Source organism: Pygocentrus nattereri, chromosome 22, assembly GCF_015220715.1.
Source record: "Pygocentrus nattereri isolate fPygNat1 chromosome 22, fPygNat1.pri, whole genome shotgun sequence".
Taxonomy (NCBI): Eukaryota; Metazoa; Chordata; class Actinopteri; order Characiformes; family Serrasalmidae; genus Pygocentrus; species Pygocentrus nattereri.
In genome coordinates, this window is record NC_051232.1 from 17,388,397 (window position 1) to 17,413,262 (window position 24,866).

The 24,866-nt window shown below is 38.4% G+C and overlaps 1 protein-coding gene across 3 annotated transcripts in view; it reads left to right on the plus strand.

The window, feature by feature from the left end:
- Positions 1-24,866, plus strand: part of fhdc1 (FH2 domain containing 1) — a 55,315-nt gene that overhangs the window by 9,684 nt on the left and 20,765 nt on the right. For 2 of the 3 annotated variants that reach the window (XM_017709368.2, XM_037532580.1), the window contains exon 2: positions 21,766-22,965. In XM_017709368.2, the coding sequence (XP_017564857.1) occupies positions 22,507-22,965 (459 nt within the window). In that variant the 5' untranslated portion in view covers positions 21,766-22,506. Of the gene's footprint in view, positions 1-20,229; positions 20,249-21,765; positions 22,966-24,866 lie in introns of those variants that run through there. The other variant, XM_037532581.1, reaches the window with a different exon arrangement.

Below are 24,866 nucleotides of genomic sequence, written 5' to 3' on the forward strand. Positions count from 1 at the left end.
GATTAAAAGTAAAATTAGGCTCAAACAATTTAAAATAATGAAACACGGTTCATTGTTTTAGTTTCTGAATTTAATCAGTCATAACACTACTAAAGCTTTATCAAATGTTTCAGTTGTGTCAGTTTTAGATAGTTTTGAGCAGAACTCAAAAACTCAAGCCAGATCATGACTAGCAAACGGATCTGTACACATATAAAATCATAATATTTTTGTTAAAAGTTACGTAAATGCAGAAAATCTGTGTTTCGTTAGTGACAATTCTTAATGTTTCACACTGCTCACAGTGTGGCCATGAGGGACAGGGATGCACTCTCCTTGCACAATATGTTAACTTTGACAGTTTGTAAATATTAAAAGTTAACTATAAAGCTAAATAATTTAAAACCACTGAACAACTATCAAATGTTAACAAAGAAGTGAAGAAAGGTTTGCAAAATGCAATAAGCCCCAATAGGCCACACATTACAGTGATTTTACAGTGTTACAGTGTAAAGTGTTATTAGGCAGCAACAAAATGCAACGTGATAAACACTAATATTTAATAAATCCTTTTATTTAATTGTCATAATAATTGCGATAAACAATTCCTCCGCAAATGAATGTAGTTTGTTAACAGTAGACTATGACTGTGGTTGTCAAGCAATTTAATGGCAAGCAATTTCACAACACAATGGTTTTTAATATCTTGGCTGGTTAATGCAGAATTTAACTAGCGAGCCCAGTCATGTTTATATCAGCAGTTTCAAATGTGGCCAGTCAGTGTTTAGAATAGGAACAGTCTGTTTCATTATAAATGAATAATATAATAAGCAGAGTTGTGTAATAGAAAAGTAGGTAGAAAAAAGATCAAATAATACATTCTGATGTAAAAGTACGGCTAAAAAGTAGCAAGTATTTCAAATGTAACCTACTGTATCCCATCTTGTGTGCAGACAGATGTGGAACTCGTCATATTGTCCTTCACCACAAATTATAGAGGAGAGGCAGATGGCTGAGATTCTATATCAGCATGTAAGAGCTATGATACAGTATGTGGTTGGTGTGATGTGTTTCTTGGCTTGATGCCTTTTCCTGCACTTACGCCATATTGATTCTGACCTCCAGGAACTTGGAGCCCTTTGAGAATTCTGCCCTCATGTCATAGAAGAGCCACCTTTGGTTCCCTGAGGAATTTGTCCATAGGTGGTTCTTTAAAGAAATCCTTTTTAGAGCTGTCACAATTAAAAATAACATGTAGCAAGCTTTATTTTTGTGTAGACACATGGAATTCTCAAAGGCTTGATAATTCTCAGAACTACAGTATTGAAGATTTTTCCTCATTTTTCACTACCAAATCGGAGATTTACCCTCATGAGATTAGCTGATATCAAAATTACCATGGCTTTTGAAATGATCCTCATATTGTTTTTATTGCACATGTTTAAAAAGCAGTCATACTCAATGAAGTATACGATGAAATGTGTTTAATAATGGTGTGTGTTCAGCATTGTGCAAAAGTCAGAGAGCAGCATTCAATTATCTAAGTTATTTATTTCTCAATGTCAGGAAATTTAGTACAAAACATATATTTCATGCCTTTATTACAGCTTTCATTCTTTTCAGTAGACCTGCTTTCAGTTTTTTGTTTTTTCCACACCTCCAAAGGTCTGGGTTACATTTGGAAGCTGAGCACTCAAAATCAAATACATCTTTAAAACTAGTAACCGTTCAACCCATATTACCACAACTCTCGAAGGACTTGATAGTTAGCTACTTGACTGAACTGAACACTTTGCTGCTTTAGTTCCTTAATACTTAAGTTTCAAATGCTCCTCCTTGAACCTCTCTGGGCCGCAGATAATCTACTGTCCAGTCACACATGCCTGTGGTCGGGCCATTGGCTGCTCTTTTTTGCTGTTAGATTTACTTCCTCTAATGATCATGAAGGATCGATGTGGAACACCAGGCTGTGATAAACTAGCAGTCATGTGCTGGCAGTCGTCCACTACCCAGCAGCACTGATTCAGCTGAAATGCCTTTCTGTTACCCTCAAGCAGCCATAAGGGGCAAATATGTAGCCACAGTGCTGAAAGGATTCCAAGTAAAGGACAAAGGAGAGGAGCCAACTTTATTGTAAAGGCCCTGGTGAGCAACTGCAGCAAGAACGTTCGTCAGGCTTTGGTACCACACACTGTCAGAAGAGAAGGTACTGTGCTGGTATGTTTTCATTCATCAAGGTACAGACAGTGTAAATGTGCCCTCAAAGGTCCAACTGTGTACCTTAAATAAGTTTTTCTGAGTGTAAAGGTACTCAATACATACGGTAAAATATATGGTCCTAGAATATTTATGATCTTTACACTGTATCTGCAAACTCAAGAGTCTTTGGCAGCTGTGGCACTGTTTGGTTGTTTTTTGATCGGAACTTTAACCATTAAAAGTTGCAGCTATGCAGTTGTCAATAAAAGCATGGTGTTATTCAGAAAATTATTTCTCACTTATAGTTCACAGAAACAAGAAGAAAAGTTCTAGCTAGAACCAAAAATGATCATAGCGCCTAAACCATGGGGACAGTGTGCTTGTGCTTTTGTGAGCATTGAAAACACATACTGTCTTGCTTTTTTCCAGAAAGAAAAATCGCTTTACATTATGGCTACACTCATCGTGCATTATGATATCTATTTTAATAATAACAGTATATGACATCTGCCATGACATGGTTATGTCAGTGTTATGTAGTTAAAGGATTCAAGTTCAAGAAAAATGATGTCAATATATATATTTTTTTTTTATTTTATTTTTTTTATTGTTGGCAATGAAATAAATGGGAAAGTTCACCCTCAGATGTATTAACAGATGTGCAGAATGTACAGAATCAAACCTATTTGAATATAAATATAATTGTTGACTCACTGTGTACTTAAAAATGTAATTATGTAATAACACTTGGACAGTATAGCAGTATAAATGTAAAAGACAAATGACTGATGTGAATTCACTGCTTCTACCGGGCAACAGTGAATAGTTAAATAACTTGATTAGAGGCCAACAGTAATGATAATGAAAAGACATCAGCACACAGTTTAGTTAATAAAGCAGTCTGTAACACTCCGTAATTATACAATAGCACAACCAGACTGACCCTGTTGTCAGGAGTTTGCGAGTTTGATCCAGGGTGATGCCCCAGCCATCCTTCCCTCTGTGTAGATAGGATGGTCCTCCCTCCCCCATCACTCAATGTGATGCTAGCCAATTCAGGCATGTGTTAGCTGATGCAGCTAAATTGTCAGTTAGCACTCTCCTCCAAGCGTGTCGATGATGCGTTAGCAGTAGTTGGAAAACAAAAAAAGGTGTCTGGCTTCATGTGTCTTGGAGTAAGCACATGCTAGATTTGCCCTCCCAGATTGGTAGCATCATCTGATAGCAGACCTAGCAAGTGGATAGTGGATGGTTTGGTGCTGGGATGGTGCAAAAGTGAATGGCAGAAGCAGCCGATTGACTAAACAGTTGATAGGTTAACAGAAACAATAGTTGCAGCACCCTACTTTATTCTTGCTCATTCTCTCTGTCTCTCTCTGGCTCATTAAGAGCCATATTTGGGTCAAGGAAGCTGTCCCACAGCTGCTGAAACAGATCCTTTACAACCATCTGAGAAAGAAGCTTGCCGACACTCCACCATGCAATCAGTAATGTGCAAAAGCAGTGCTCTTCCACAGTGATTCATTCAATTTCACATTATTTACTCATGAATTCAACATATTATCACAACTCCTGCCAAATATGGCAAGTAAACTGAAAGATAAAATTGTGTGGATGTAATAAATTCCAGTCAAGTGGGACAATGTACACATTTGAATAAAATAATAATAAAAAAATTTCAATGCACCACCTTTTTCCATCTTTGCTAGCAAGAGCAGGCATAAAATAACTTCATATTAAAAAAATAAAGTGTTTCACTTGCAGTGTCATCACCTTGGATGGGTGTGAACGGTGGTGAGATGTTGTGGAGCTGAGAAGCTGCAGATACGGCTTGAGTTAATTGGTAACGACTGTTCCAGTTCCGTACAAACACAGGGCACTGTATTCACCTTCCCATCTCCATATCTTTTGTTCGCTTAGAACACTTTGATGTGGCCAAACTGTTGCTTGTGCAGCAACAGGGCAACTCCCATTAGGCAACCCCCCCCAGCATGTCATCAGCACCTGGCTGAGTAGAGCTGAAGGTTTGTAGCTGCCTTGCAAAGCAGCTGTGTGATGGTAACCGTAATATCCGCACATTAGGGGTATAACAATGCACGGATGCATTATGATGATGCTGTGAAGGTGATAATTCATCTGCTTTGATTTTGGAATGTTATAATTAGTTAGATTATAGCAATAGCAATAAATCATTCAAAATCAGTAGATTATGTGCTTGTGTGTTGCTTTTGTTTTTCACCCAAAATAATATTTTCTAGCTAATTTCATATAAAATGTTAGTTCCAGTACTTCATGATTAACTTTTTTTTCACATTTGTGTATTCAGAGTATTGGCAAAAATAGTTCTGAATCATACTAAAACACCGCTCATGCCTCAACTTCACTGCCGCTGTGAAAATTGTCCCAGCTCACAGCCCAGTCAAACTCCACTCCCACCATGAAAAGTGTCCTGGCTCATGGCCCAGTACAACTTCACTGCCACTGTGAAAAGTGTCCTGGTTCATGGCCCAGTCAAAAAGCATTCCCATCATTAAAAAAGGCCCAGCTCATGGCCCAGACAGACTTCAGTGCCACTGTGGAAAGTGTCCCAGCTCAAGGCCGAGTGAAAAAGCATTCCCACCACAAAAAGTGGCCCAGCTCGTGGCCTAGTCAAACTCCACTACCACTGTGAAAAGTGCCCTGTCTCACAGCCCAGGGAAAATGCACTCCTACCATGAAAAGTGTCCCAGTTCATGGTCCAGTCAGAATCCACTGTCACAAATATAGCCATCCAAAACAATAAGTGTATAAAAATGAGTATTAAATTGTAATGTTGATAAAGGTAAAATAGTGGTAAATCTGAAATAAGGGTTTATTAAATGGCCATTTTGCCTTACAACACCTAGTAACAATTTCATGTGTAAACGTTCTTTGAGGGAGCATTGAACTTCAGATTTCTGGTTGCTATCACCACCACTCTGAATAATTCTGACTCTGTATCATATTAACATATTAATCATGTATAGATTGTGAACATAAAATGGAATTCCCTTGTAATAAACCCAACTTGCACTCATTTCTGGTTTAAGCCACAACCAATTTCAGCCAAAGTATCACTTCGGAATAATTATCATATTAGTCACGATATCAGTATTGAGAAATTTTGAATGATACCCTGTCATAATTATGACTACTTTCTTTTCTCTTCTGGTGGTCCTGATATTATTACCTGTACTTTTACAGTGGATCCTTACAGCAGACAGCAAAGCTGAAAATGTTTGGCCAGCGTTAACGTATAAACAAGAGGAGAAACAAGGCTGTATCCTTGAAAGGAAACAAATTGTGACAGATGGTGGATCAGAATAGACACATTTGTGTCGTGTTGTTGGCTCAGTAAAATGGAGGCGGCTGGGCTATAGTGTCTTCTGGGGAATGGAGCAGTTTTGATCTAATTTAGCATGTATCACTACTCTTAAAACAGTGAATGGAGTTAAGGTTCTTGCAACAGCATAATCTGTGTAACATACCATACTGTGCAAGAGACCATCCAGTCAAAACAGCCATAATGTATTTTTTTTCATTGATTATTATCAGCAAAAACATATTTAACAAAAATTGCACAGAATCCTCAACAGCGTTATTAGAATATCAGATACCTGTGAATATTTTCAGATCTGAAGCAGAAGTGGAGCTTGATTTTCTCCTCTCTGGCAAAGATGAAGGCGTTGATAGTGACAGTTTTGGTGGTCTTCCAGGTCTTACAGGATTTTCTCATTTTCTGTATATCTTTTTTTATATTTTAACTACAGTTTTTTGAGACTGTCGAAAACCGCTTGACTGTGTTGGCTGGTATTTTGGCCAGGCCCTAGTATGAAGGTTCCTGTGCTGATTTCATAACTTTAACAAAGAACCAAATCTGATTTGATCATTGCTTTGAGAGCAGCTGACCTGCAGAGCTATACAGAGAGAAATCCAAGTCTAGAGAAATCCAGTTCTTTGCACTTTTGGTTACACTGTGTTACGTCTATGCTGTTATACAAAGCATCTTTAACGAAAGATTGCTCTTTTCCCCCTTGCTGTCCCCAGTCGACTCTTGCCGTGTGTTTTGTGTCCCTATTTTTGTCTTTAGTGTAGCAGCATCTTGTAACCAGATTTTGTTATTTAAACTACCTAGTACTAACCTACTGTCCAGGAATGGGCGCATTCATTATGCATTTGCATTGCTCGGAACATGTTGCGCTTCGGGTATTGAATATTGCATGGGTCGGAAGAAACTTACATAAGCCTGGTCTCAAATATTCTGAATTTACCCCCAAACGACACCGGGGTTTCATGTCGAACTTCCTTCTTCTCCAGGGCTTTAAATTATGTCTAGGTAAGAAACACAACTGGTTTCAAATCAATCATAAGAGGCTTTTTCATTTTTAGCCCAGGAGTGTCTTGTGAAGGCTAGTTAAGGACGTTTATTGAACCTGTTCAGAATTAACCTCCTGTCCAGAAACATAAATAATGGATCTGCATTGCTTGGAATGTCTTGTGCTTTGGGCACAACATATTACATTGATTGGAAGGAACTTACATAACGTGGTCCCAAATCTGTTGACCTTATTCACAAAAAACAACATATCCCAAGGTTTTCTGTATAAGGTCATTTCTGTATAAGGAACACCATTCTTCACTCAAAGGCCCTCAAATCTTGCCTAGGTAAGAATTAGAACTAAGAATTAGAAGCAAGGACATTCATTTAACCTCCTAACTAACCTAATGATTGTACACACCAAGGTTCTTTAGTGGTTCTTGGCTTGGAATTCGAGATCCTAAGAATAGCCTTTTACTGACGTCAAACCTTCATGTAGTGTTGATGTTTTTTAAACTTTAAAAACGTTTTTGAACAAAAGGGGGTTCATAAAGACATTGCATTGGAAGGTTCTTCAAGCATCCAGAAGTGTTTTTTCAGAAGTGTATCTCAACCCTTTTTGGCACCTTTTTTGGAGAGTGTACTTATCCATAATTCATCTGCATTGCTCGCAGCATATTATGCTTTGCAGACTGATGGTTAAGTTTCTTCTAATTTGGACTGAAAATGAAAGAAAATTTAATGAGCCCGTTTTGAGCTCCTGAACACCCGAATGACGTGATCCAAGGTTGGCTTAATATTGTTGTGTTGCTGCTCTAGGAACACCTTTCTTCACCAGGAGGCCTTCAAATCTTGTGTAGGTAAGAAATAGAGCTCGTCTCAGGTCAGTAAAGAGAAGCAGTTATCCCTAACATCCCCCTTTGGGTCACTCACCTGGCCCGTCTTTCATTTGGGTCACAAAAACAGATTGACTGATTAAAGAACTTGCATTTCTCTGTGCTCGACAAAGTGTGCTAGTGTTGAATGTGAAGTGTAAGCAGTACTGAGACATTTATGCCAATCTCCTTAAGCATTTCCTAATCTTTTTGTGTTTCCTCAAGTCTAACAGGATCTCACTAATAAAGCCCTTTTGTTTTGGTTGTGTTCGACATTGGTCACACTGAGCGTTCAGCAGCAGAGGATTACTTGTCTACTGTGTCAGGTTTAGTGCCTTTGGCTGTGCCTACCAGACATATTATATATCAAGCTTCGAGGCAGGCGGAGGTGGCAAATGGATACCACAGGAGGTGATTTTGGTTTGAAGTGTGAGGATAGAGTTGCACAAGTCTCGACCCATGACAGATGGCAATATATTTTGTGAGCGTTTGCATATTAGTCCATATGTTTTCATGAACATTTAAGATGTCCTGCCTTTGTGGGAGAATTAGAGAATATAAATGTCCACACAAGTCAGGCCCAACCAATATGAAACCAATATGATCGAGATTTTACAGGTTGGTCAACGAAATGGCCCTGAAAAGGTAAAGTACTTTGTTACAAAAGCTTTTTTGGTTACTGTGGTTAGAGTTAGGTTTAGAGTTAGACTTAAAAACTTTTAATTATTATATTTTCATACATACAAGCCCTGACAAGTAAGGCTTGACCAGTATGAAAAAAAATTGTCATTGATCCCAGTTTTAATGACCTGAACTTTCTAGCACCTGATATCAGGGGTGAGCAATGAGATATTTTGTCGTTATCATAATAAGTGACATCACACTAGGATTTACTCAGCATATCATGGATATCATCAGTGCTTAAAGAAAACTGACCATCTGCATGTTTCATTACAAAGAGAGCGTAATTTAATCCTGCTTACTGAATTTAGCCACACTATGGATGACAGTTCTTTCCTGAAATGTAATAACTAATTATATCGCATCTTAAAAATAGCATCTTAAAATCTCGAGAAAATTAGTCATTATTTTGATATGCTAAGTCAATATGTTTCATATGGCAGTACTTCTACAACATGTGTGTCCTTTAAGATATATTAAGATAATATTTTTAAAAAATCATTTGAGATATTAAGTCAATATTTTGACATACTATTGCCAGGAACAAAACGAGAAAAAAATGACTTGTTACTCTTTTTTTAGTTTCTGTCAGCAGTATGTCAAACTTCTTCTTCTTCTTCTTCTTCTTCTTTCGGCTGCTCCCTTTAGGGGTCGCCACAGCGGATCATCTGCCTCCATCTTGCCCTATCCACTGCCTCCTCTACTTTTATACCAACCATCTCCATGTCCACCTTCACTACATCCATAAACCTTCTCTGAGGTCTAAATTGACTTAATGTCTTGAAATAATTTTGAGCTACTATGTCAATATAAAGAAAGTAAGTAATTATTTCAGAATAGTGTCTCATTATAATGACATGACGTTTTTGAAAAGTCATTACTCATCTACAATGCCAGAGTGGCTATATTAAAACTAGCTTTAGAAGCTGTGTCTAATATGAGAGCAGTGGTTTGGTTAGTCAGTTCTCAAAACACAGCGTGCTGCATGGGGAATGAGTGAGTTAACCACTCTGCTATAAAGCTGAGGACAAGGCATACATATGCACAGCTTGAAAACTGCTCTGTCTTCACTCGTAGCCTTTAAAATGCTTTAAATGTGGCAATGTCACAACAAACTTGCATGAGGAATATTTTATGGAAATATAGATGTTCATTTCTTTTTGTAGACGTATATTGAAAAAGGCTCCTGCCTTCCGCCCGATGACCACTGGGATCGGCTCCAGCACCCTTGCGCGACCCAGAAGTATAAGTGGCTTAGAAAGTGTGTGTGTGTGTGTGTGTGTGTGTGTGTGTGTGTGTGTAGAAAAAGGCTGTTCACATATTGCTCACATAATAAAGTGGATACAAATGTGCTTGCAATTGCAAAGTATTTTTGTATCTTTATTTTTGCCGTATACAGGGTGCGTTTGTAAATGTGTGTTATTTGCTAATAATCCTACATACAATGCATACACACATTAGTTAGCCCACTAATAAAGTAAAAAGACAATACAAATACTCATACGTAAATCATGGCTAAAAAACTGATGTGTTCATTTGTGAGAGTTGCGTGCAAGAGCGATCCTGCCACTATGTCAACTGAAAATGGATGTGCTGTATTACCATCTGTCACCCTGTAGCCATCTTTTGTATCCTCTATCTGTGTCCTCTGCTCTGTTTGCTTCAATCCCTAAAGGTCTCAATTTCAGATTGCAGTTTATCAGAGATATTGCTGCCCATTGTATCCCCAGCGTTTGGTTGCCACAGGAGCCGAGAGGCAGCTGTGTCTTGACAGCTACACTTGATAAAGCATGATGTGAGTTGAACCGACTCCAACCTTATTTACGCAGAGGTTTTTTTACATGGAGGTCGAGCACTTAGCAGAATGAGTGCAGTTGAAGTTTTTTGAGGATTAATCGATTATTCTAAGCCAAACCTGCAGACGCTGGACGATTCATTGAGGTAAACAAAGGTGACCTCAGTCCAAGGAGATTTGATGCAGGCCACTTGGAGTTTAATTTCAGCCAGTTGTTTTGTTCTACTGAAATTCAGCAAAGAAACTCTTAAGAGGCAAATAAACACAAGGGTTTTTATGAGATTGTCTTAAGGAAGTGTAATTAATTTGTTGGAATCTCGGCCGAAAAACGTGAGCAGGTCACCAGTGGCTAAGCAGACGTGTGTGTGAGTGCGTATGCATGTGTTTGTGAACCCTTTGCTTGGCCTCTCTGAACGTGGTAGTCTTAGTACAAAATAAACCATAGCAATCACACTGTATTGGCGCTGTAGAAGTAGAGCTGATGTAAAGAAGCTAATTTACAGTTTACCTAGCCAATCAGTCAAGACATGTTTGGAATCCAAATTGTGCTTCTTTAGTTTTGAACTGGAGTGGTGAGGCTAATGTCGCTAACACACTACAACTATAACTCAATAGTCACCCAAATGGCCGAAGCTGTTTCTGTAAAAATACATCACCAATATTCAAACCACCTCCAGTCTGTAATCACAAAGCGCCTCAGCAGCAAGAGTGCTGATCAAGAATCGGTCTTTGTGACAGTGACTGTTAAATTCTGAGGAATCTGATCCAAGATCAGTCAGGCTTTGTCAATAGCAGCCCAGGTGTTGTGTGAAGTGGCTGCTCGTGGTGCTAAAGTTTTGCTCATTTTTATAATTGACAGTAAGTCATACTGTCGGTATGCAAGTCTGCATGAGTATGCACTGGTTTTCATGGTAAGCTGATACACTAATTTTCTAGTTAATAAATGAGACGTTTAGATTAAAAGAGATAAACATGTATGTGGTTTGGTGACTTCTTTCCATCGCTGAAATTCCAGATCTGTGCTTTATAAAACAACAGCATGTAAAATGCAGTAATACAGACACAAGATGGAAAGTACATTTACATTTTACAGCTCCAACACCTTTTAGATTCACTTTAATTATAGCATGTAACAGTGCCTGTACACCACACTGCGCCTCCCTTAAAGACAGAACAGGTAAGAAGCCAAATAGAAGAGAATAAATTAGCATTTTACAGCAATAATGCTGATAGTTTTAGCAGAGCTTCATGCTTTTGAGGGGTGATTTGTTGAATAGGAAGGTATGCTGTAAGAGCTGAATGTAACTGCAGCATATCTTCTGGTCTGTAGCATACAGTCGATTACAACAGACAGTCATTTCTTTTGTAAGTACCAGGAAATGCACCTAAGTTAGATTCATTTGTTTAAATGCAGGCCAGGTACTGCCAGCAACTGGCTTAACAGTAGGAGATTCAGCCTCCTCTCAGCTTCTCTCACATGATTTATTCAGCTCAGTCACATGACTCTGATTCTAGCTCTTTGTTATAGAGCAGAAGCACCCTCACCCCAGTCCTATTGTTTTTTGACAGTGTGCCAGTCCTAAAAACCCAAAGCCTAATCCATTGTGTGGGAGAGGGGCAGACAGCACTAACTTTTTCCCCTTAAGGCGGCAAATGATACACTGCTGCTGTTTTTGGGGGTTGGGGGCCGTCAGCCAAGTCTTGCCAAGTTTCTCAAGGCACAAATTACGGCCGCGGTACTTGAGGTCCGGGCCTGACCGATAGGAAAATTCTGTCACAGATGATGATGTAAGGGGTTGAAATTTTTAACAACTATTAAATATGTGGTGAAAAATGAAACAGACTCCAGTAGTTTTAGTTAACCATGCTTTACGGACTGATATGATTATCAGCAGTGAGTTCTCAATTATCACATTTTTTTCATCTTCAGAAAGTCATAAATAGTACAAATCTTGCTGAACAGTTTTTTTCAATCTTTTATTGTGCTTATTGTTTCAGTTCCCTTAGCATAAAGCCCTGTCTTCAAGCTAAATTGTGTTTTTTTTGTGATTCTGACCATAATCAAGTTTTGTGTTCCTGTTCAGTCTGTATTGCTGTAATAAGGGTCAGCAACCATTGTTGTTAGCTTAGCATTCTCTGTGGTTTCATAAGAGCATGAAGCAAACGAAATATTCAAAAATGAGTGATTCTCATTATATTTGAGGTATGGGTTCTTCATAATGTCATATAAATGCTTGTTTATGGATATCATGAACACATTGAACCTTTAATATTGACCAAATATTATCTGTTAGGCCTTGCTGGGATCATGAGATGGATTCCCTCCATAAATGGGTGGTTATGTGTAGGTAAGACAGAATGGCAGCAGGGAGATGGCAAAATGGTCAGGAACACCTGTCATTTAAACTAACGGTGTGTGGAACAATGGCCTTTGTACAGAAGATGGACTTCTTGATGGATGTCTCACTGAATTCACTGCTCATTACTTTTAGCTTCATTCACACAAGTCTGTTTCCTCAGGCTACGTCTCAGCCCTCCCACCTGTAGACCCTGCCAACTTACCATAATTTATGGGGTTATAGTTTCATTCACGAAATCTAATATACATATTATTACGTAGACATAGTGCTATTCCATATTACATGTCTTCGAGATACAACAGTCCTGAGGACAGACTAAGACCAGGATTTCAACTTAAAGTTGGAAAAAAAAACAACACAAACCTAAAAGGAGTTAACAAGTAAACAGCTATGATTGTCCTGAGCTATTTTTTTTTGCCTCGATCTGATTTGAGTAATGTATGTTTTTCGTCAATGCTGTTCCCGTCCAGTTCAGTTGTTTTGTTTCCTTAGTTGATATAGCCACATTGTTTAGGTAAGGCTCTTAATTATTAAGGGCATAATGTGACACAAATGTATTTAATATTGGTTTATGATCTGATTTGATTGGCCTCCTGGAGGATATGGGTGCATATCTCTCAAACATTCTGCAGTAAATCAGTTGTGACCATAGAAGTGCTCATTTAGTTAAGGGAAATGATCATTTCTTTTTAAAAATCCACATAAAAAATTGTTAGGATGTAAACAAAGTCTGAATCGTTCACAGTGGTGATGATGGTAACCAGACATCTCATGCCTCTAAAAGCTCCATCAGAGAAAGTTATGACACAAAGTTTGCTAATATGGTGCCTGACGTCTGAGGCTTTGTTTTCCAATAGTTTTGAAATATCTTAACCATATATACAAGCCTTTGTAAGGCTAGAACAAATGAATATTTTTTCACATTTTTACATCATCAGGGTGACATTTAACTCAGAAGATGTATATGTTGGTGGTTTTGTGTAGCATTTGTATTTGTATTGAAGACATTGCAGCTCCTAGTTCGCATCACCACCACTGTAAAGAAATGTGAGTCTATAGGTTTCTCTACAGTGAACCACTTCACATCAAACCGCTATGAATAGCTTTTTTTACATCTCAAATATTGAATAATGAAGACTATGAACCATAAATAATGTAGTATCATACAGCACACCCAAAAACTAGTTTTCATATCTTTATTGGAAACTTTCATTCCACCATATGTGTCCTCTAGAATGCACATTTTAAGCCTGGCTGGCTTCAAAATAGCATCAAAACACCACTTTTTTTACATCATATTTAATATGTACAAAAAGTAAAACTGGCCACCCTTCGAGATTTTTTACAGCATTTCTTCCCTGTTCCACCTGCTTTGCTCTTCAATACTCAGTGTGTTAACTAACTCACAGAAAGAACAATTTCAGTTGAAAGTAACAGTGCTTAAACATATACATAGCTACATGGCCTGACGTTGCAGTAGATTGGTTTGTATGTGGCTAATGATTATAGTTTTAAATTTACTTGCTTTGAGCTGCATTTTAAACTTTCATTTGAAATCCGCTTTTGCTGTCGAAGTGGCTTCATAATGTGAGCTAATTTAATCAGGCTGGGCTCAGTAATGGTGGGCTGCTGTTTAGTGAGACAGCGATAAGGAGTGTGTCTCCAAGGAGCATGTGACATTGCAGCGAAGATGATGCTGAGGGGCTGTGGAGTGTGTCTTAATATTAACTCTTTCCTGTCTCAATCTGAAGCCTTTTATTTGCCAAGTACAAGATGTACAATGACCTTCTCTTGGTGCAGGTGTCAGCAACAATTCCAGTAGGGTGAAAATGCACCATGGGGCAGATTTACTAAGAGAAGCGCTAATTACAGTCTGTTGTAATTTTGTGCCGCCGGGGGTGGCCAATTTAGCGGCCATGTTGTTTACTAGGAAGTGCCATGCAGATGAACACAAGCATAACTTCTTATTTAAAATATAAGCACATTTGGCTCCCATGCTTTTAGTATGAAAGGAAAACTTTTATCCCTCTGTTTCAGGTTTAAACTATGGCTCATTAAGTCAAAATAAAGACCCTTTAGTAACACTTTACTTGAATCCTGCTATATAGAATTGTCATAAACATGCCATAAACATGTTATGAAGATGTCACGTCATGAGTTGTCATGAAAGATTATGTCCAGAAAAATAAAAGTGACATGTTACTATTACAGTTAGTTGTTATGACCAGTGTTTTAATGTTAATGACCAATGACGATTGAAGTCATGACGATTATATTACTGAACAAAATATATGCATAAAACATCCACCATGGGTCAGCTCCATCAGACAACTTTCTTTAGGTTTGTGTGTGCAACAAGCTGTAGACCAACTAGTACTGATGCAATGTGCGATGGTCAGAGTCGAATGACTTGAGAAGCTGAAGCTCGGCTTCTTGTTCGAATTTCCTATTCCACCTTAAAAAGTGATTACATTCAGGTGCCTGTACAGGTGGCAGGATGTAGCTGCTGCTCCATTTGTTTAATGGAACATTTAAACAAAAATCTCCCAAATAAGTAGCCAACTTCAGCCTTCTAGAATTGAAGATTAATGAAACATTAAGCACTGTTTTGCCAGGTCAAAGGCACACTTGTTAGAAAGCAATATTGACGTAGTTTTATCTGTATACATGTTTTGTGTCTACCATTTTGCACAATAAACCTTCCAGATTTATTTAAGTTATTGAAAGTGGTTGTAATTGGACTGTTAAGAAAAATAGGTTTACTCAAGCATCTTAAACACCCCAGAAGTTTAAGTTTAAATTTTGTTTTGATAGTGCTCACTATGACAGGACATGTTTATGGCATGGTTATGGCACGTATGTTATGTAGCAGGGTTTAAGTAAAGTGATATCGACGTATTTTTTGACTTAAGAAGTTTTTGATTTAAGAAGTCAAAAAAGCATTTCTTTTTAGAAATTCTTATTAGTATTTTAACCTAGGTTGTTCTTTTGAGAAAATAATATGTCAGAAACGGGAGAAAATAAGAGATTATTTTAACTTTAACTTTCTGTTTTGAAACATAGTCATTTTCAGCTGGTAGGTTGAGCTGAACTGAGTGCATTTGCAAGCCATGTAAAACTGTAAAAACCCTATTTAATTTCACTGAATGTGCTCAGGTCTTTGGGGAATTATATGATGTGAGCATAACCTCTTAGCTACGTGCAGTAAAACAATGGCTGTAGCATTTCTGCCGTGTTCACATATAAACCACAGCACATAGAGAAGAAATAAGAAGTGAGGAGTAGTTTTAGTAAAGCAGACAGTGCAAAGCCGAAGATTTTTAATATATGTTTAACAGTTGTTTAGCAAACTGTCAAATCAGCATTATTGGTGAATGATTACAATTATTTAGGTAAAACCTGCTCTTTGTGTTTCTCTTATCAAATATACCCAAAGTCTTAGAAAATAGCAGTCGTTTTTCTAAAAAATATTTGGTTCTAGTTTTTCTTTCCATTCACATTAAATAAATGTGTTTGAAGAACTGCCTCATTTCACTCTGAGCACAAGCAGTGGCAACTGTGCTAGAGCCAAAAACAATACAGGCTTTCACAGGTTGAACTGTCAGTATTTACTGTCTCCTCCCAGTATTTTGTACTTTGAAAGGAAACCTCTAGAAACTTCTATGAGTATATATGCAGGCAAAATCACAAGAGAACAGTACCCACACCTTTGCTTTTATTATGGAAGCTGTCAGAGTGTTGCGCCTATTTAGCAAATAACAACAGCCACTTTTTAAAACCAAATGAAGCTTGTAATGGCATACAACGTTAGTAAATCTGCCCCTGTGTGTTTGGACGCCCGCTCAGGTAGTGTTTCTTCTGAATTTAAGGGCATTCATAGGGAATGTGTCCCCCTTGCTGCAGTAACAGCCTCTACTCTTCTGGCAAGGCTTCACAGTAGATGTTGGAACATTGTTGTGAGGATTTGATTATATTCAGCCACGAGAGCATTAGTGAGATCAGGTACTGATGATGAACGATCAGCTCTGGATCACATTCACTCATTGCAGTGGTTTTAAATGGTGTGCCATTACTCCAGAGTTCCACTGCTCCACAGCTCATGTGTGGAGATGTCAAGCAGTTATATAGTTATACATGGAAGCTCTACCTCTAATGAAATATTAGCCCGTCTTTACTTAATGTTCTTTAATTCTTGACAAGGCAGCGGAGGAATGTCATATCTTGAATATGAAACTACATTCTGTTTTCATTCTTGTGTATATATACACCCATCATTGCTCAAATGAATCATTATAATCCATAATCAGAAACCAGGCATAACACCTGTATAGTTTAACTTGGTCTAAGGACAGATTCGTGCCAAAAGGTGAGATTCATCCTCGCCCGTCTATAAATTAATTATTATGGCCGACAGCAAACTCATCACAGGTGATATGGAACCGGAGGCTCCTCGTGACATCAGAGGCTTTAATAAGTAAAAACCTGTTGGATCAAATGAGCTGCCTGGTCACGGAGTACAAAGCAATTTTTCTGGAGTCTAGCTAACAGATGCTTATCCCTCACCGGGGAAGTTCCTGAACAATCCTATATTTTCTCATGAACCTCAAGAAGATCTAATTCATCATGACCTGCTGTAACATACATTCTGCTGTCTGTAAAACAGTCAAAAGTGCAGGCAGAACTCATGCTGAAAGGAGTGGCTACTGTTCTTAGCTTTGCAACTTTTTTGTCCAATTTTGTAGACAACGTATAGTCAAACATTGTTGAACACATAAGCAAGTCTGTATGATATTGCTCAACAGCTTTAAGTGGTTTGAGGCAGTCACAATACTTGTATACAGTGCTAACCTGTTCGGTAAAAGCCTCCATTACTTGTTAGCTACATTAGCTTCATAGTTACTGCGCATAAGTAAAGAAGTTTGGCAGCGTTGAGCCATTTTGCTTAAATAAAGCTCCTGTTTGGTTTAAGTTCATCTAATTGACATTTATTGCCTATCAAAATGCCTGTGTTTTATAACAAATGTAGAACTGTATGCTGAAGGAATGTAGCCACTAGCTAGGCTGTAGTGATAACCAGGGCTAGTTAGCTTGTAGGCCTTTGTTCAAGCAGTGCATGTTGGTGTTGCCAGTTGCCTCAGTCTGTCGCATTACTCTGTTCTGCTTAACTGACTAGTTAGGTAGTTATGTCCCTGTCCATTACCAGCATTGTTGTGTAACTAGCTTAATTTCTCATAGCTGGTTCATTAACTCAGCTAGCTTTGCATTAGTTACATTTAACTCCAGTCATAATGATTTAGACATGAACAGTCGACTTGATGGGCAGAGGGGACCATTTTAATTTCATGTTGCCTATAGCGTCATATATGAATAATTCAATAAATACATATAGACTTATAACATTAAATATATGTCACAGTTAATCACTTTAGGTTTACTATTGTTTATTTATTGTCTTATTTATTTATTTATTCAATTATTTTAGTCCAAATTTTTTTAAAAATTATTCATATAACGGTATTGTAATTTCTGGAACGCTGAAAGAGTATAACACATTCTCCCTTTTTTGTGATGGCTGCTTTTCTTTTCAGTTTGGAAGTGTTAATGTGAGTCAGCGCAGTGTCAGTTTGGGCGGGACGTGAGTGCTATCTTGTCTTTTCTACTATGGTTGATAACGCAGGAGAGGAGGGCTAACTACCAGAAAAGAGCATATATCAGCGGTGACAGCTCTGTGTAAGATGAAACCCAGTGCCTTACTACTGGAGCCTTTGCTCACTCATTGTCACTGACACAAAGGCTTCTGCATCAAAAGGAGCTGAGTGGACGAGGGCCAGCCTTCACAGTGGAAATGCATGTGGGTTGGTTAGAGGATTGCGGCTTTGTTTCTTTCAGTTGTGCTGTGGACGTTTAGGCCAGCTCATTAGTTACAATCCTAGTTATGACTGTATCTACAGTTGAAGGGAATAGAAAAGTGAAAGCATGAAAGCACCAAAACCAGTGCGATGTTATAGGCCTAGTAACATCACTTGGCACTAGTTACTTAGTTTAGCCATTTATCTCTGTGTTGAATGTAGTGCTGTTCAGAAAGTTGAACTTCACTTGAGCTTAGAAAGGAACACAGATGGGTTTACACTGCAGAATGATAGCTATAACCTCATTTCCAAAAAAGTTGGGACTCAGAATGTAAATAAAATGGGGTGCAGAATGTAAATAAAATGGGGTGCAGAATGTAAATAAAAATGAATGCAATGATATGCAAATCATGTAAACCATATTTGTAAAAGAAAATACTACAAAGACAGCATGTCAAATGTTGACAATGAGAAATATTGTTTTTTGAAAAATATATGCCCATTTTGAATTTGATGCCAACAACAAGTTCCAAAAAATGGGATGGGGGCATGTTTTTGAGTTTTTGAGTAGTTTTGAAAGTGAAATGTTTTCTCGTTCTTGTTTGATACAGAATTTCAGCTGCTCAACAGTTCAGGGTCTCCTTTGTTGTATTTTATACTTCATAATGTGCCAAATGTTACCAGTGGGTGACAGTCTAGACTGCAGGCATGTCAGTTTAATGCCTGGGCTCTTTTAAAACGTAGTAGTGCTGTTGTAATACACATAGAATGTGATTTGGCATCGTCTTACTGATATAATTAAGGCCTTCCCTGAAAAAGATGCCGTGTGGATGGCAGCATATGCTGTCAAAACATGTATATATCATTCAGCATTAGTGGAGCCTTTACAGAGTGTCACCCATACCATGTGCACTAATGCTGGCTTTTGAACTGTACACTGATAACAAGCTGAGTGGTCTCTAGTCTGGAGAATACCGTGTCCATGATTTCCAAAAAAAATTCAAATGTTGATTAATTGGAACAAAGGACACTTTTCCACTTTACCTCAGTCCATTTAAAATGAGCTTGGGCCCAGAGAAGGTGGCAGCATTTTTGCCAGCAAATACTGGTTTTTGACCTTGTCCTTAGTGTACAGAGATTTTTTTCAGGTTCTCTGAATCTTTTAATGTTATTATGTACTGTTGATGATGATAAGCAAAAGTTCTTTGCTATTTGAGAAATGTTTCATGTCTTGAATTGTTGCACTATTTGCTCGCGCGGTCTTTCACAGAGTGGTGAACCTCTCTTCTTCTTTACTTCTGAAAGACTCAGCTTATCTGTGATGCTCGTTTTATACCCAATCATATTACTGACCTGTTGCCAATTAACCACCAGGTGTCTTAGCATTACACAACTTTGCCAACTTACCCTTTGTTGCCATCCCAACTTTTTTGGAATGTGTTGGCATCAAATTGAAAACAGGCAAATATTTTTCAAAAAACAATAAAATTTCTCAGTTTCAACATATGATTTGTTCTCTTTATACTATTTTCAATGAAATATAGGGTTTCAATGCACTTTGGTTACGTTCTGCACAGCGTCCCAACTTTTTGGGAAATGGGATTATAATCTAGTCAGTATATCTAATATTTCACATTATGAAATGGTTGTATAAATGTATGTCTATGTGTCTTATTCTATTTGTAGATCATTGTACTTCTTAAAACAAGGTTATCAGGTTAAACAATATTACAGTATTCTTACAACAATCTCAAAATCTCAGCTAGATTTAAGATGTTTGCTTAGATATCATTTGTACAGTGTTTTGATATAAGTGGCTTAAGTGAATATGATAAGGCTGTACAAAATAGGATGTCAATAAGAAAAATACAGCAAAGCAAATAGAGCACAGTTTTAGATACAATCTTATTGCTTTCCTTCTGAATGGCTTGGGCTGATATTGCTAGATTACAAAGGTATTATGAGATCAGTGGGCCCTACTTTAGTCTCTGAAGGTCTTAGATACATAAAGTACAGAAAAGACACAGTGTCCAGTCATTATGTCTTTGTTTTGTCACTTTTGTGTCATACAGTCTTTGTTGGAGCTGAACATGTGTGGAGCTCTGAATGTGCATCGGCTGCACTGATTGGTCCGTGTCATATCTCCCTGACAACGTCGCTATAGCCCAAGAATGGTGTGAGGCAACACATTTGCATATTCAAATGAGGACTGTGGGCATAGGTTACGGATGTCCCATGTGCAAAGTACCTAGATGATGATGTTAGCTTGTCAAAAATACTGCCTTTGTGTTATACATTTGTCAGTATCAAGGAAAAAAGGAGAAAATTTATCATTATAATAAACAAATAATTACAGAAACCTCAGCAGCTAAATGTGGTATTGAATTGATTAATGTTTAATGTGTCCACTGTCTGCCTTTATTACAGCTTCCATTCTTTTCAGGAGACTCACTTTCAGTTGTTTTAAAGAAGTCTGCAGGAATTTTTTTCCACACCTCCAAAGTTCAGTCTTAAATATTGGTTGCAATTCCTGCTTCTCACCATCCAACTAATCCCACATGTTTTGACTTGGCACTCCATTAAACCTTACTCCACCCCTCAGATGTCCACTTTTGGTGTTTTTATGCAAATGTTTTCCTTCTTTATTTTTTCTTTGTCTTTTTTGCTTTTCCTCAGTGAGAATTTCTTGGCAGCTGCACATCCTTTCAGACCCATAGTGCTGAGCTGTCTTCTTACAGTGGAAGGATGGTTGTTGACTTTTTTCAGATCTGAAGCAAGAATAGACCTGATCTTCTCCTCTTTCTCACTGATAAAAGTGATGTTTATCTGATGGCACCAGTTTTCGTGGTCCACCAGGCGCTCCAGGGCTGCAAGGAGCCCCATTTTCTGTATATCTTCAAATTTCTTTCACTCAGGTTTTGAAGACCATTTGAAAACTGTCAGTTGACCCTGTTGGCCAGTACATTAGCCAGGCCCTAGTATGAAGGTTTCTATGCTGATTTCATAACTTTAACAAAGAGGCAAATCTGATTTGATCATTGTTTTGAGAGCAGCTGACCAGCAGCTGAGTCTGCAGAAAAGCATTAAAAACATTCCAAATAGTGGTCTGGTCTACCAGGTCCTGCATAGTTGTCAGAAGTATTTTCATTTGAGTTTTCCCTTTAATATGCATTTTCTTCTACTTAAAGTACTTTTCAAAAAATCCTCATGCTCATTTTTGGGCAAGACAGGAAAGATTACTAGAAAACGATCAGTTATGTAAATGTATTTGAGCTTAAATTAATAGCTGCCTTTCTTTTATGCTGCCCTTGGTCATTTGACAGGATTTAACCAGACATTATGTAATGTGTAATTAATGTTCTGTGAAAGAAAATACTGATAATTTCTGACATCAAATTGTGGTGTTTGCGACAAGCAGAATCCCTGGGAGCTTAGTACATTTTGATGAGAAGAGATCCGACTTATCTGTCGGTGGCGTTCTTTTACACGTTGCAGTTTAACTTGAATGACTTCAGCTAAACAATGGCACTCTGCCTTCTCCTACTGTGGCCTTTTCCTTGACTGCACAGCCAGGTCTCTTTTGATGTCTTTTCCCTCCTTTCTTTCCCCTAATTTTGATCATACTGGGATTTCTCGCATGATTGCACTGGAATAATACAATTTTCTACTTGTGCTTTCGTCCCTCCTGCAGCTCCAGAGCACTGGCCTTTCACCTCTCTATGGTTGGCGGAAGCCGGGAAGAAGCATCAGAGCATTGTGGGTCGAGCCAGCAGAAGTGGTGGCAGATGGGCTGAAGTGTGAGGGGAATTTAGAATACCTGTGGCTAATTCCTGAGCCAGTTGACAGGAAAGGGCACAACCCCATACCTCAATGCATTAATGGCTGTGTGGTCCAGTGTATATTCAGATTAAGAAACTACCTTATGACCTGAGTGAATAACAGAGTAGTCTTCAGTTAAGCTATTGTTTTACCTTTGTGTTTTGGGCTTACAAAATTCAATACATTACAGAGAAAATGACAACTCGGAACCACACAACTTGTACAGATCTGTTATAATTTTGTTAAAAAAATGTTGTGATATCTGCCGCTTAATTCTTGACATATTCTGACTTTCTCCGTCTTGTACTTGGTCAAAAATACTGTTTAAAACTTACATGGTATTTTTTTTTTAATTTCTTAATTGGAACTGTACAGGCCTTATTCAGATGCACAGTTAAGTAAATGAATACTATGATGAGTTTGAATAGCCGTACGTTGAAATAAACCTGCCCCTCCCTGCCTAAGACTTCTTCTAAGTAGAATAAAATGTTACCCTCAATCAGATAGTTTGTCAGTCCACTTCTTCACGAGGCTCTTAAAGCCCACCTTAAACCCTGGCCACCCCAGACCAGCTCCACCCGTGCCACCCTCTGTGGCTTCTGTGACACTCACCATGGCCAGTGGGACGACTGCTGTGGACACAGCAAGAGAGACTCCCACTCCTCCTCTACCCAACCCTCCACCCTTTCCAGATCCTCCTAGATCCCAAGACCCAGACGCTAACCATGCCCACCGTTCTCATTCAGACCCTGCACTTGGACCTCCACCTGCCCCTCCACCTCCCCCACCACCTCCTCCACCTCCACCTCAAGCCCCAAGCCAGGTTGGACAACCACACGCCTCCCGAAAGAAGCGAAGGGTCCGCAGCTTCTACTGGAAGCCCATACCAGAGGAGAAGGTCCGTGGCAAGCCCAACATATGGACTCTGGCGGTCAGGCAGCAGCAATACCAGATCGATGTGAGGACTGTAGAAGAGCTGTTTGGCCAGCAGGAGGAAGTGCGGACACACATGCCCACCGGGCATCCCAGGTCTGGGAGATCCAGAGGCTCCTTCAAGGAAAGCAAAGATGAGGTGAGTCCCTGTGAGGTTGATTGAATTTAATGAGCTTGTAGGAAAGTCTTAATGAGGCGAATCTGCCATGATTTGTGTCCAAAATTAGCAAGAGGCCCGAGGCTGTTGTGGCAAATAGGCAATAGCAGCATATACACATTAGAACTGTGCAGAAATAGATAATAGTGTATGATCTAGCAAAAACAGTAGCAGCCATTCATAAGAGCTTGTCTTTAACTTTTGTCCAAGCCTATATAAGATTGCTGAACAACTCAAAGTGGTTTAAGGCAAGTGTGTGGTCATTTAACCATGATTGAATGATGTTAGTTGACAGGCTATAAGCATCTATTTCTTGTTAGTACATTAGCCTTATAGTTAGTGCAAAAACCCGATACCAAATGGCTGATTGACCACTTTTGGGGTTAGGGGAGCATTTTCACCTATTCCTTTAAGGTGGTCTTTATAAAGAATTCTTTATAGAATAGCATATTATTTGTGATAGATTCTCAAAAGCATTTCATGTACAAGCTTGGGATATTTTGCTCAAATACTTCTAGACGAGTATGAATGAACAATGATGAACAAATTCATTATTGTTTAGAATAGAACTAGGACAGTTATTTAGAGCTCAAAAGAAAGATGAAAAATCAAACACCCTCTGTCCAAATATTCCCATAGATAATGACATTTTAAGATGTAAACCCAAAAAGACACATATCTTAGACCATTAACGCCCAAGTTACAGCCAAGGTCAGCGCTGGGAACACTTTGACACTGATTGTTAGTTTGTAGGTAATCCAAAGGGGCTTTGGTACTCTGGGGTCTCAGAAGCCTAGCAGGTCTATTAGTTATTTCTGGGCCATAACAATTATTATCTCTGTCTCACGGGTTTGAGGATACATTCATAAATAGTAGTGCTGATATGTGATAGATAGATAGATAGATAGATAGATAGATAGATAGATAGATAGATAGATAGATAGATAGATAGAGTCAACTTTGTCATTACTCAGTACAAGTACATGGCAACGAAATACAATCGTTTAATAGCGTAGATTGACCAGATACATATCAGCTATACAATATTGGTCATGAAAACATCTTAAATGGCTGTATTTCGCAAACCTGGTAGCCCAACAGAGCAGTTATTCCAGCCAGTGAGACACCTCTGCCAAAATGCCCCAGCTAATGTTAACATATAAATGTGTAATGATAAAGACTTTTTATCTATTTAAATCATTTATTTAAAAGCTATAATAATCACTATTTTGGTGTCTTTACTTTATGACTCACCATGTGATAATCATACTTCCGTATTGTGCAATGTGTTGCGTATTAATGTGATAGTTATAGTTGGCGCATAAAGTTTAATCAGCTACTCAAGTATAAATGATCACATAACTGGCAGGATGAAACTCAGCTCAGATATTTTTAATTATTATAATCAATTAATCCCCCCATTGTAGATTAATTAGGACATTGCTGGCTCTCTGTGTTGTTGAGCTGCTACCAAGCAATGAGAGGGGAAAGGGGGGGTGAGACCCCGTGCTGTGAAATCTCTTCACACCTCTCCACAAAGATTCTGCTGAGATAAAAAAGACAGCACAACTGTCAAAATCGACAAAATTGTGCACAACTGTGACAACAGCACAATAAAAATAAACGTGGAAAGGGTTGCTTACCTATGAGCAGAGGTGGGAACAAGTCACCAGTCACCAAGTCTCAAGTCTTCACGCTCAAATCCCAAGTCAAGACAAGTTTTTTTACGGTTCCAACACATGTACTAAATCCATGGTACACAGATAACCATGATGGCTATACTGTATAAACAAAGAGTAGTGCACTACACATGCAACTACTACTGAACAACAACAAAGTCAGCCAACTAAAAACAACGACTAGTTTAAATTACATTTAGACAA